The sequence below is a fragment of the Lampris incognitus genome, chromosome 1 (assembly GCF_029633865.1).
Source record: "Lampris incognitus isolate fLamInc1 chromosome 1, fLamInc1.hap2, whole genome shotgun sequence".
Lineage (NCBI taxonomy): Eukaryota > Metazoa > Chordata > Actinopteri > Lampriformes > Lampridae > Lampris > Lampris incognitus.
Window position 1 is genome coordinate 70,236,513 of NC_079211.1, and position 14,447 is coordinate 70,250,959.

At 49.1% G+C, this 14,447-nt stretch overlaps 1 protein-coding gene across 1 annotated transcript in view; it reads right to left on the minus strand.

Annotated features, from left to right (window-relative positions):
• LOC130111005 (disabled homolog 2-interacting protein-like) overlaps window positions 1-14,447 on the minus strand; it is a 145,569-nt gene that overhangs the window by 121,125 nt on the left and 9,997 nt on the right. Inside the window, 2 exon segments of the mRNA XM_056278076.1 lie at window positions 489-760; window positions 4,346-4,518. Coding sequence (XP_056134051.1) covers window positions 489-760; window positions 4,346-4,518 — 445 coding nt within the window.

Genomic DNA, 14,447 nt, shown 5'->3' on the forward strand with positions numbered 1-14,447 from the left:
AAAGGGCCTGGGCAGATTCGAACCCAGGCTGCTGCGGTCAGGACTCAGCCTTATGTGGTACCACTCTACCAGGGGAGCCACCGGGGTGCCGCCCGAACTACTTACTCTTTCTGTGTATAAATCAGCTCAACGGAAGAAGATGAACAGGGCTGGTGAAAATGATAGAAACTATCATCTGTTACCACCAGGGGCACTCTGATGACCTCATTCCCCGAACAAAACGTTGGTCAGTAAAATAATACAATTACTATGACAGCCAATCAAAAGTTTGCAGATCAGTTAAAAATGGCAAACACGGGCATTTCAGTTTCAAGTGAACCACGTGTCAGTGACCTGAACCCTCACCGACAGCAACCCTCCCGACCCAGAGTCCAAGATGAAAACACCTCCACCTGTACGGGCTGGCACTGTCAACCCTGCTGAGGGCTGTTTGATTTTGATTTATTATTATAGTACCCATACCCCCCCCACACACACACACACTGTACCTCTAGTGGTGGTGGGCATGCTCACTGAGTACCACTTCTCCACCAGCTGTCTGCCAGTCACCGTGCCAACAGGGATGTTGACCAGCCCTACGTAGCTGCTCTTGTCCTTCTTCCTCTTCCTGTCGGTTTCTTTGTAGAGGTGGATGGTCAGGGAGGTGATGGAGGGCAGGCTGGAGAACTCAAAGTGCTCACCCCAAAATACGTTGTCAGTCCTTAGCTTACAGGACGTCCTGGCGTACAGACTGTCATTCAGACACAGCTCACAGAAATACCTGCAGGTTTACCCACACAAAGATGTTCCCATTAAGAGTCACAAAGTATTCAGGTTTACAACGTATTCAGGTTTATGATGCATTCATATACACAGCATATTCAGATTTACACTGTATTCCTAAACAAATGTAGAATTACATTCAAAGTCAGTTGTCCTTGTTGTTAACCCAGCCACTGACGATGCACAAGCCAGTGAATTCTTAGTGCCGGCCCCAGACCTGGATAAATGGGAGGGTTGCATAAAGAAGGGCAACTGGCACCCTAATCAAATATGCAGATCATAAAACAGATTTTCATTCCAGATCGGTCGAGGCCCGGGTTACCAACGACCACCACCAGTACTGTTGGCTAGCAGGGTGCCAATGGAAACCATGCTACTGTTGGGCAAAGGAGGAGAGGGAAAAGGCATGTCCAGAGACAGCGAGAGAGGAGGAAGGGTAGGAGTGTGGAGGTGAGAGCTAGAACTTTGGATGTAGGCACTATGACTGGTAGAGGGAGAGAGCTGGCTGATATGATGGAGAGAAGAAAGGTAGGCATACTGTGTGTGCAAGAGACCAGGTGGAAGGGGAGTAAGGCCAGGAGTATCAGACGTGCGTTCAAACTCTTCTACTATGGTGTGAATGGCAGGAGAAATGGGGTAGGGGTAATTCTGAAGGAAGAGTATGCTGGAGGTGAAGAGAGTGTCAGACAGAGTGATGAGTATGAAGCTGGAAATCGAAGGTGTATTGCTGAATGTTATCAGCACATATGCCCCGCAAGTTGGGTGTGAGATGGATGAAAAAGAAGAATTCTGGAGTGAGTTGGATGACGTGGTGGAGAGGGTACCCAAGGAGGAGAGAGTGGTGATTGAGCGGACATGTTGGTGAAGGGAACAGAGGTGATGAGGAGGTGATGGGTAGGTATGGAGTCAAGGATAGAAATGTGGAAGGACAGATGGTAGTGGATGTTTCGTTTCATGTCATGTGCGCAAGTGCGTGAAATGAAATTAGAAAGTGTTTCTGATTCTGATTTTGTGAAAAGGATGGAAATGGCTGTGGTGAATACATATTTCAAGAAGAGGGAGGAGCACAGGGTGACATACAAGAGTGGAGGAACGTGCACACAGGTGGACTATATCTTATGTAGAAGGCACCATCTAAAAGGGATTGGAGACTGCAAGGTGGTGACAGGGGAGAATGTAGCTAGGCAGCATCGGATGGTGGTCTGTGGGATGACTTTGGAGACCAAGAAGAGGAAGCGAGTGAAGACACAGCCGAAGATCAAATGGTGGAAGTTGAAGAAGGAAGACTGTTGTGTGGAGTTCAGGCAAGAGTTAAGACAGGCACTGGGTGGAAGTGGAGAGTTGCCAGATGGCTGGGCAACCACTGCAGAAATAGTGAGGGAGACAGCTAGGAAGGTACTTGGTGTGTCATCAGGACAGAGGAAAGAAGACAAGGAGACTTGGTGGTGGAATGAGGAAGTACAGCAAATTACGCAGAGGAAGAGGTTGACAAAGACGAAGTGGGATAGTCAGAGAGATGAAGAAAGTAGACAGGAGTACAAGGAGACACAGCATAAAGTGAAGAGAGAGGTGGCAAAGGCAAAGGAAAAAGGCGTATGGTGAGTTGTATGACAGGTTAGACACTAAGGAAGGAGAAAAGGACTTGTACCGATTGGCTAGACAGAGGGACAGAGCTGGGAAGGATGTGCAGCAGGTGTTTAGGAGAGATGGCAGTGGAGTTTTTAACTAAGGGTGATGTGCAGAACTGTAGCAACTACAGAGGTATAAAGTTGATCAGCCACAGCATGAAGATATGGGAAAGAGTAATAGAAGCTAGGTTAAGAGGAGGAGAGGTGGTGATCAGCGAGCAGCAGTATGGGTTCATGCCACGAAAGAGCACGACAGACGCAATGTTTGCTTTGAGAATGTTGATGGAGAAGTATAGAGAAGGCCAGAAGGAGTTACACATCGACGTTTTCTTATTTGTATGTCAATAGTCATGTATTGTCATAACCTTTTTGTGTGAAATGATTAAGAAATATCATATATTTTATATTTCTTTCAGTTTAGTCTGTTTTTGGAAAAAAAATAAAATATGACTTAGGCCATTATTTTAAGAAGGTGACGATATGACATAGTGCCGAGAGAAGAGGTGTGGTATTATATGAGGAAGTTGGGAGTTGCAGAGAAGTATGTAGGAGTGGTGCAGGATATGTATGAGGGCAGTGTGACAGTGGTGAGGTGTGTGGTTGGAATGACAGATGGGTTCAAGGTGGAGGTGGGATTACATCAAGGATCGGCTCTGAGCCCTTTCTTGTTTGCAATGGTGATGGACAGGTTGACGGACGAGATCAGGCAGGAGTCTCCATGTACGATGATGTTTGCGGATGACATTGTGATCTGTAGCAAGAGTAGGGTGCAGGTGGAGGAGAGCCTGGAGAGGTGGAGGTATGCACTGGAGACAAGCGGAATAAGAGTCAGTAGGAGCAAGGTGGAATACCTATGCGTGAATGAGAGGGAGGACAGTGGAATGGTGAGGATGCAAGGAGTGGAGGGGACGAAGGCGTATAAGTTCTTGTGGTCAACTGTCCAAAGTAATGGGGAGTGGAGTAGAGAGTGCAGGCAGGGTGGAGTGGGTGGAGAAGAATGTCTGGAGTGATTTGTGAAAGAAGGGTACCAGCAAGAGTTAAAGGGAAGGTTTACAAGATGGTAGTGAGACCAGCTATGTTGTATGGTTTCGAGACAGTGGCACTGATGAAAAGACAGGAGATGGAGCTGGAGGAGGCAGAGATGAAGATGATAAGGTTTTCATTGGGAGTGATGAAGAAGGACAGGATTAGGAACGAGTATATTAGAGGGACAGCTCAGGCTGGACGGTTTGGAGACAAAGCAAGAGAGGCAAGATTGAGATGGCTTGGACATGTGTGGAGGAGAGATGCTGGGTATATTGGGAGAAGGATGCTGAATATGGAGCTGCCAGGGAAGAGGAGAAGAGGAAGGCCAAAGAGGAGGTTTATGGATGTGGTGATGGAGGACATGCAGGTGGCTGGCGTGACAGAGGAAGATGCAGAGGACAGGAAGAGATGGAAATGGATGATCCGCTGTGGCGCCCCCTAACGGGAGCAGCCGAAAGTAGTAGTAGTAGTAGTAGTAGTAGTTAAATTATTTCTTAATATTCAATAGCTAATAATAAAAATAGGGGGTAGGGGTCGGCGTGGTTAGGAAGTGGGTGTGGCTATGGGTCAGGTAGGTGTGTAGCTGATCAGTTGGGTGTGGTTAGGAGATGGGTATGGCTAGGAGGTGGACATAGTTAGGAAGTGGGTGTTGCAAGGAGGAGGCTATTAGGTAGGAGGTGGATGTGGCTAGGAGATGGATCTATTTCTATCTGCCCAGCTTCCACCCAAAACAGCCACCGAGATAAAGTCATCTGACAAAATCATTCCAATTTCACTGATGGTTAATAAAACCACAATTCTGAAGATGTACATGGATATACAAGTCATGAATATCTTTCTTAGAAGTTGATTTGAATGGTTGTTTTCTGGTAGGACTTTGCGAAGAAAAACGACGTCTTCATAAATTAGAGTAGAGCAGAGCCCCCTACCTCTTTTTTGCAGGCAGGTCTTTGGACTCTATGACCCAGACTGTCAGAACGTTCTCCAGTCTCCGACTGTTGTCCTTGTTGGGATGGATGGCCCGCCGCAGATTCTCCATCCATTTGTCTCTTTCTGCTGCCGAGCGGCAGGAAAAACATTTGGTCCCTGTAGAGGTCGTGACCTAGCAGAGAGGAGACAGAGCTTACAGCTTGAGAGCGTGACACAGTCAAGTGAGACGAACAGGACATTCTGCCAACTTCTGTTCATTTTCATAGAAAAAAAACATAACTAGAAATTGACTTATTCACCTTTCTTACGTTAATTAGCGACCTACCAGTTCACCCATTCAAGACTCAAGACAGCAGCATTTAGTGTGGTTATGGCTCGGGGATAGAAGCTGTTCTTTAGTCTGTTTGTGCGAGCTCTTGTTGTCCTGTAACGTCTGCTCAAGGGCAGCAGTTCAAACAGGTGGTGTCCTGGGTGGAATGAGTCCTTGAGGATGCCATGGGCTTTTTTGAGGCAGCGGGAACTGTATAGGCCTTCCAGGGAGGGGAGTGGGTATCTGATGATATTCTGGGCTGCGGTGATGACCCTCTGGAGCACTTTCTTCTCTGTCTGTGAATGTTCTCATTCATCCAGGTCATGGTTATCCAAAGGAGTTGAATCAAGTGCAGCTGGACTTAGTATATATCCGTGAAGACATTTCGCCTCTCATCCAAGAGGCTTCCTCAGTTCGTGCCTTTCTGACTAGACCAAGCTAGTCTGACTGAATGGTGATGGAGTCGTTGTCAGAGCTATAGATGTCCATGGCTCTTTGTGTCCCGGTTTTTACCAAGGCCCGTAGCTAACAGAGCCAATTCAGGGGCCAGTTTTACAGACAGAAACACGGCTGTGCAATGGGCTCACTGATATCGCCCATTATGGCCAACTTATATATGGAAGAGGTAGAACACAGGGCCCTGAACTCCTTCAGAGGAACACCTCCGAGCCACTGGTTCAGATATGTGGACGACACATGGGTCAAAATCCAAACACAAGAGGTGCAAGCGTTTACAAACACATCAACTCAGTGGACAAGAACATTAAGTTCACAAGGGAAGATGTAAAGAACAACAGTTTGCCCTTCTTGGACTGTGACGTCCACATTGGGGAAGACAGGAGCCTCCACATTGGGGTTTACAGGAAACCTACAAACACAGACCAATATCTATTTTTCGACTCACACCACCCACTGGAACACAAACTGAGCATCATCAGAACTTTGCAACACAGAGCTAACAATGTGCCCACCAGCACTCAGGCCCAACGAGAAGAACACAAACACCTGAGGGGAGCTTTAAAAACCTGCGGCTACCCCAGTTGGACCTTTGTGAAAACTGCAACACGTTCCAGAAAGACCAACCAGGTGAGCGACGAGGAGAAAAGGAACAGAAGGAAGAGCACAGTCATCCCGTATGTTTCTGGGGTCTCCGAGAAACTCAGGAGAATTTTCAACAAACACCGCATCGCAGTATGCTTCAAACCCAGCAACACACTCCAACAAAGACTGGTTCATCCCAAAGACCATGTACCACACACCCGGAAAAGCAATCTGGTGTATGCTGTACAATGCAATGAGGATTGCACTGACCTATACATAGGAGAAACCAAACAACCACTACACAAACGGATGGCCCAACACAGAAGGCCAAACTCCTCAGGACAAGACTCAGCAGTCTATCTACACCTAAAGGAGAAGACACACTCCTTCGAGGACAGCAACGTACACATTTTGGACAGAGAAGATAGATGGTTTGAAAGAGGGGTGGAGGAAGCCATCTATGCGAAACTGGAAAAACTGGAAAGGGGAGGCTTGTCCGTTTTGTTCCTCCTGTAGTCTATAATCAGCTCCTATGTCTTGGAGGTGTTGAGGATCAGGTTATTTTCCCTGCACACACATGTTCTCCCCGTGTCTGCGTGGGTTTTCTGTGGGTGCTCCGGTTTCCTTCCACAGTCCAAAGACATGTAGGTCAGGCGAATCGGCGGTACTAAATAGTTCCTAGGTGTGAATGTGTGTGTGTGTGTCCGCCCTGTGATGGACTGGCAGCCTGTACAGGGTGCCCCTCTCCTGCCACCCAAAGACTGCTGGGATAGGCTTTAGCATCCCGTGACCACGGTTGGGATAAGCAGCTTGGATGACGGACAGATGGATGGATTATAAAGTCTATATAGGAACATTAGGTACAGTGGTTTAGTACTAATCTATTAAACTTGGACTAACTTTGCCCCCTGAGGCAAATTTGTAATTTTTGTGATATTGGCCTATACAAATAAAATGGACTTGACTAACCTTCTACTTACTACTCTAAAGTGGTAAATTAGAGTAACTGCTGATACAGCAATTAATGGACTGTTGTATCAGGTGTCAGGTGACTTCCTCAGGTATCAGGTGTCTTCTTTGTGTTAGCGGGCTTGCAGGAAGCTACCACATGCATTCTCTTGACTCTTTATCATTATTCTCAAACTTTGTTCTAGACAACTAGCAAATGCATTCTCTTGACTCTTTATAATTATTTTTAAACTGTGTTCCAGACAACTAGCACACGCATTCCCTTAACTCTTTATCATTATTCTCAAACTGTGTTCCAGACAACTAGCACATGTATTCTCTTAACTCTTTATCATTATTCTCAAACTGTGTTCCAGACAACTAGCACGTGCATTCTGTTGACTCTTTATCATTATACTCAAACTGTGTTCCAAACAACTAGCACATGTATTCTCTTGACTCTTTATCATTATTCTCAAACTGTGTTCCAAACAACTAGCACATGCATTCCCTCGAATCTTTATCATTATTCTCTAGCTGCGGTCCAAACAACTAGCACATGTATTCTCTTGACTCTTTAACATTATTCTCAAGCTGTGTTTCAGACAACTAGCACATGTATTCTCTTAACTCTTTATCATTATTCGCAAGCTGTGTTCCAGACAACTAGCACATGTAGTCTCTTGACTCTTTATCATTATTCGCAAGCTGTGTTCCAGACAACTAGCACATGCATTCTTTTAACTCTGTATCATTATTCTCAAGCTGTGTTACAAACAACTAGCACATGTATTCTCTTGACTCTTTATCATTATTCTCAAACTGTGTTCCAGACAACTAGCACATATATTCCCTCGAATCTTTATCATTATTCTCTAGCTGCGGTCCAAACAACTAGCACATGTATTCTCTTGACTCTTTAACATTATTCTCAAGCTGTGTTTCAGACAACTAGCACATGTATTCTCTTAACTCTTTATCATTATTCGCAAGCTGTGTTCCAGACAACTAGCACATGTAGTCTCTTGACTCTTTATCATTATTCGCAAGCTGTGTTCCAGACAACTAGCACATGCATTCTTTTAACTCTGTATCATTATTCTCAAGCTGCGTTACAAACAACTAGCACATGTATTCTCCTGACTCTTTATCATTATTCTCAAACTGTGTTCCAGACAACTAGCACATGTATTCTCTTGACTCTTTATCATTATTCTCAAACTGTGTTCCAGACAACTAGCACATGTATTACAGTGGCTTGCAAAAGTATTCATACCCCTTGAACTTTTCCACATTTTGTCACGTTACGACCACAAACATAAATATATTTTATTGGAATTTTATGTGAAAGACCAACACAAAGTGGCACACAATTGTGAAGTACAAAGAAAATTATACATGATTTAAAAGTTTTTTTACAGATAAAAAACTGAAAAGTGCGGTGTGCAGAAGTATTCAGCCCCCCTGAGTCAATACTTTGTGGAACCGTCTTTTGCTGCAATTACAGCTGCAAGTCTTTTGGGGTATGTCTCTACCAGCTTTGCACATCTAGAGACTGAAATTTTTGCCCATTCTTCTTTGCAAAACAGCTCAAGCTCAGTCAGATTAGATGTAGAGCATTTGTGAACGGCAGTTTTCAGATCTTGCCACAGATTCTCAATTGGATTTAGGTCTGGACTTTGACTGGGCCATTCTAACACATGAATATGTTTTGTTTTAAACCATTCCATTGTAGCCTGGGTTTTATGTTTAGGGGCGTTGTCCTGCTGGAAGGTGAACCTCTGCCCCAGTCTCAAGTCTTTTGCAGACTCCAACAGGTTTTCTTCCAAGATTGCCCTGTATTTGGCTCCATCCATCTTCCCATCAACTCTGACCATCTTCCCTGTCCCCGTTGAAGCGAAGCACCCCCAGAGCATGACGCTGCCACCACCATGTTGGACAGTGGGGATGGTGGTGTGTTCAGAGTGATGTGCAGTGTTAGTTTTCCGCCACACATAGCATTTTGAATTTAGGCCAAAAAGTTCAATTTTGGTCTCATCTGACCAGAGCACCTTCTTCCACATATTTGCTGTGTCCCCCACATGGCTTCTGGCAAACTGCAAACGGGACCTCTTATGGTTTTCTTTTAACAATGGCTTTCTTCTTGCCACTCTTCCATAAAGGCCAGATTTGTGCGATGCACGACCAATAGTTGTCCTGTGGACAGATTCCCCCACCTGAGCTGTGGATCTCTGCAGTTCGTCCAGAGTCACCATGGGCCTCTTGGCTGCATCTCTGATCAGTGCTCTCCTTGTTCGGCCTGTAAGTTTAGGTGGACGGCCGTGCCTTGGTAGGTTTGCAGTTGTGCCATACTCTTTCCATTTCCGGACGATGGATTGAACAGTGCTCCGTGAGATGTTCAAAGCTTGGGAAATCTTTTTATAGCCCAACCCTGCTTTAAACTTCTCCACAACTTTATCCCTGACCTGTCTGGTGTGTTCCTTGGACTTCATGATGCTGTTTGCTCCCCAATATTCTCTTAACAAACCTCTGAGGCCGTCACAGAACAGCTGTATTTGTACTGAGATTAGATTACACACAGGTTGACTCTATTTAGTCATTAGGTCAACATTCCATCATTCAGCAATCATCAGGCAACTTCTGAAGGCAACTGGTTGCACTCAGAGAAAAGGGGGCTGAATACTTTTGCACACCGCACTTTTCAGTTTTTTATTTGTAAAAAAAAAAATTAAATCATGTATAATTTTCTTTGTACTTCACAATTATGTGCCACTTTGTGTTGGTCTTTCACATAAAATTCCAATAAAATATATTTATGTCTGTGGTCGTAATGTGACAAAATGTGGAAAAGTTCAAGGGGTATGAATACTTTTGCAAGCCACTGTATCTTGACTCTTTATCATTATTCTCAAACTGTGTTCCAGACAACTAGCACGTGTATTCTTTAACTCTGTATCATTATTCTCAAGCTGCGTTACAAACAACTAGCACATGTATTCTCTTGACTCTTTATCATTATTCTCAAACTGTGTTCCAGACAAATAGCACATGCATTCTCTTGCCTCTTTATCATTATTCTCAAACTGTGTTCCAAACAACTAGCACATGTATTCTCTCGACTCTTTATTCGCAAGCTGTGTTCCAGACAACTAGCACATGTATTCTCTTGACTCTTTATCATTATTCTCTAGCTGTGTTCGACAACTAGCACATGTATTCTCTTGACTCATTATTCTCTAGCTGCGTTCCAGACAACTAGCACATGCATTCTCTTAAGTCTTTATCATTATTCTCCACCTGCGTTTCAAACAACTAGCACATGCATTCTCTTAACTCTTTATCATTATTCTCCACCTGCGTTTCAAACAACTAGCACATGTATTCTCTTAACCCTTTATCATTATTCTCATGCTGCGTTCCAAACAACTTGCACATGTAGTCTCTTGACTCATCATTATTCTCAAACTGTGTTCCAGACAACTAGCACATGTATTCTCTTGACTCATTATTCTCTAGCTGCGTTCCAGACAACTAGCACATGCATTCTCTTAACCCTTTATCATTATTCTCATGCTGCGTTCCAAACAACTAGGAACACTGGAATATCCACACTTCTGCAAGGAGATGAGCAATGGAACACCACTGTTACGTGTCACGAATGAAGACCAGAGGCCAGTGTAGCGAAACCTAAAAGGACAGACAGACAACAGAGCACCGGGACAACCCGAAGTTTGATTTAATGCCGGGAAGAAAAACAAACAAAACTGCCACAGGCGATAATGACAGGTGAGTCTCAGGTGGGCGTTGTTGAGGCGATGTGCGCCTGGCTACCAAAGTCCGGATCAGTAGAACAAGGGGTTGTCCGAGGAGGTCCGGGATCCAGGAAGTCAAGTCCGAATAGGAGGGGTCCAGGTAGAGACACGGAGAGAGATCGCTGGAGAGGTCCGGGGGAAAAAAAACGTGAAGGTCGCTGGGGGCGAGGAAGACGCGGAGGGAGAGTCCTGTGAGGGGAAAAAAGAGAGACACGAATATAGACACTGGGAATAAACGGAATAGCCAGAGGGCAAGGAACGCTGGGGGGCTTGTCAGAGCTTTACCGCAGGGTTCAGTACGTCGAAGCACGGAGTGGTGTTCTGGGAGACTTCTTGTAGAGGGCTGCCTGATTGCCGCAGGTGTGCCTGATGGATGATGGCAAACACCTGGTGCAGTGCACGTCTCCTCAGAGTGCGAGCCGAGCGCTCGGATGTTTCCGGCACGTCCGAGCTGTGGGGAGTGGCTTGAACGTGCCGGGAAGGCAGCTCGGGGCGGTGTAACCACAACAGGACCCTCCCTCCTATGGGAGGGAGGGTCCTGTTGGCGTTGGGGTGGGCCCGATTGAACTCCTCCAGGAGTGTGGGGTCGGCCAGGTAAGACCGGGGAACCCAGCTGCGGTCTTCGGGCCCATAGCCAACCCAGTCCACCAGGTATTGGTACCCACGCCCCCGGCGGTGTACGACGAGCAGCCGGTCGACATCCCAGACCATGTCACCACCGTCGAGGACCCTGGGGGGTGGAGGAGCTTGGACAGGGGGAGACAGGGGGCTGGAGGCTACCGGTTTGAGGTGAGACATGGAAAACGGGATGGATCTTGAGTGAGGTAGGCCGATGGAGACGCACCGCTGAAGGGTTGACGATGCGGTTGATGGTGTAGGGGACGACGTAGCGGGGAGCCAGCTTCCGGTTGAGGGTAGGGAGGGGCAGGTCCCGGGCCAGGAGCCATACCCTCTGGCCAGGTCGATAGGCTGGTGCCGGCACTCCCCGCCGGTTGGCGCTGCGCCTGGCCCGCTCTGTAGCTCGCAACATAGCGGCCCGGGCGGTCTTCCAAACGCGCCGACACCGGCGGAGATGGGCCCTAGTGGATGGGACTGCCACCTCCAACTGCTGACGGGTGAACAGAGGGGGTTGATAACCAAGAGAACACTCAAAGGGGGACAAACCGGTAGCCGAACTCTCCATGGAGTTGAGCGAGTACTCCACCCAGGGCAGGTACTTGCTCCAGGAGGCGGGGTTGCTGGTGGTAACGCAACGCAAAGCCGCCTCCAGGGCTTGATTGGCCCGCTCTGCCTGCCCATTGGTCTGGGGTTGATACCCGGAGGAGAGGCTGACCTTGGCCCCAATCCCCTTACAGAAGGCCTGCCACACCTTAGAAGTGAACTGGGGACCACGGTCAGAGACAATGTCCAGGGGAATCCCATGGGGTCGGACGACGTGGGAGACGAGAAGGTCCGCCGTCTCGGCTGCAGAGGGGAGTTTGGTGAGGGCGACAAAGTGGACGGCCTTGGAAAACCGGTCGACAATGGTCGGAATGGTGTCATTGCCTTGGGACACGGGGAGGCCAGTTACAAAGTCCAAAGCAATGTGGGACCAAGGACGGCCGGGGACAGGAAGGGGGCGCAGGAGAGCCCTGCTGCGGGCGCAGGTGGTGCCGGCAGCCACGAACTCCCTGGTGTCTGCCTCCATGGTAGGCCACCAGAAACCCCTGCGGATGAAGGCCGCCGTTCGGTGGACACCGGGGTGGCAGGCAAAACGGCTGGAGTGGCCCCACTCCAGCACCTGGGGCCGGACAGAGGGAGGCACAAATAGCCGGTTCCGGGGTCCATTGCCTGGGCCCTTACCACCGATTCGATGGCCAAGGTGACGACACCCACCACCCGGGCCGGATGAAGGGTGGTGTCTTGGGCGTCAGGGGACCCCTCGGGAAACAGACGGGTGAGGGCGTCTGCCCTGACGTTCTTGGTGCCAGGGCGGTAGGTGAGGGTGAAGTCGAACCGGCTGAAGAAGAGAGCCCAGCGCGCCTGCCTGGGGTTGAGCCTCTTAGCCGTCCACACGTAGGTCGGGTTCTTGTGATCAGACCATACGATGAACGGCTGCCCTGCTCCCTCCAACCAGTGTCTCCGCTCCTCTAGGGCGGCGTGGACAGCCAGCAACTCCCTGTTGCCGATGTCGTAGTTCTCCGCAGGACTGAAATGCTGGGAGAAGAAGGCGCACGGGTGGATCTTCTGGTCCTCCTCCGACCGCTGGGAGAGGACGGCTCCGATGCGCATGTCCAATGCGTCCACCTCCACGATGAATTGCCTGGACAGGTCCGGGTGGGCGAGCACTTGAGCCGTTGTGAACAGCTTCTTCAGGGCGGAGAAGGCGGCCTCTGCCTCCGAGGTCCAAGAGAAGGGGCGGAGGGTGGAGGTGAGTGCAGTGAGGGGGGCGGCCACACAGCTGAACCCCCTGATGAAGCGCCTGTAGAAGTTTGCAAACCCCAGGAAGCGCTGGAGTTGCGTCCTGTTGGTGGGCCATGCCCAGTCCTCCACCGCTCGGGTCTTCCTGGGGTCGGTGCGGACGAGCCCCTTCTCCACAATGTGGCCAAGGAACTCCACGGAGGCGGAGTGGAACACACACACTTCTCGGCCTTCACGAAGAGCCTGTTCTCCAGCAGCCGTTGGAGGACCAGGCGGACATGCTGGTGGTGTTCCTCCTCAGTCCTGGAGAACACGAGGATGTCATCCAGGTACACCACTGCAAACGTGTTCAGCATATCCCGGAGCACGTCGTTGACCAACGCCTGGAAGACAGCCGGGGCGTTGGTGAGGCCGAAGGGCATAACGAGGTACTCGAAATGCCCTAGGTGGGTGTTGAAGGCCGTCTTCCATTCATCCCCTTCCCGGATGTGCACCAGGTTGTACGCGCTGCGCAGGTCCAGCTTGGTGAACACCATGGCGTGAGTGAGTGGCTCAAACGTGGAACTCATAAGGGGGAGTGGATATTTATTTTTAACCGTGATGTCATTTAACAGTCGATAATCTACGCAAGGCCTCAGGCTGCCCTCCTTCTTTGCCACAAAAAAGAAGCCCGCTGCCACCGGGGACAACGAGGGCCTTATGATTCCTGAGGCCAGGGACTCTGATATAATTGCGCATAGCCTCCTTCTCCGGGACGGAGAGGTTATACAACCGACCGGTGGGAAGGGCGGCCCCGGGAAGGAGATCTATGGCGCAATCATAGGGATGGTGAGGGGGGAGGGAAAGTGCACTGTCCTTACTAAATACAGGGGCTAATCGTGATAAATGGGAGCAACACCAGTGAGATCCGTGGGAGGAGGCACGGCTCTGAGGCCGCTGGACGGAGAGTGGGCGGCGCGAAGGCAGTTGGCATGACACGCAACGCTCCAACCCAAAATCCGCCCAGTAGACCAAGCGATGTGGGGATCGTGCCGTTCCAACCACGGTCTTCCTCACACCAGGGGCGCTGTGGGGGCGTGCAAAACCAAAAAACGCATAGTTTCCACGTGATTACCCGAAAGAGTGAGGGAAGCAGTGCTGTATGTGATCTTACCAAGTGAACGACCATCTAGGGCTTGGGCTGTGAGGGGTGTGTCTAGGGGGACGAGTAGAACGCCGGCCTGCGAGATGTCCATCAAACACTTGTCCGTCCCCGAATCCAGGAGTGCCCCAACAGAGAGTGAGTCGTTACCCCAGGTGAGTGTGACAGGAAACAGCTGGTTGTGCTCCTTCTTGGGCTGTGGTGGGGTGGTCAGGCTCGCTAGTGAGCGAGGTCTTTTTGGGCGAGTCTGGCAGGCCTTGATGTAATGGCCGGACCTCCCACAGTAGAGGCAGAGGTGGTCGCGCATCCTCTGCTCCCTAACCTCTAGCAGGAGCCGTGACCGACCCAACTAAATGGGCTCCTCCCCCGGCCAAAATCCAGAAGATACCCATGGTTGCAAGGGTGAGGGTGGAGAGAGCCCGTGGGACGCTGACCCAGGGAAGGCACCG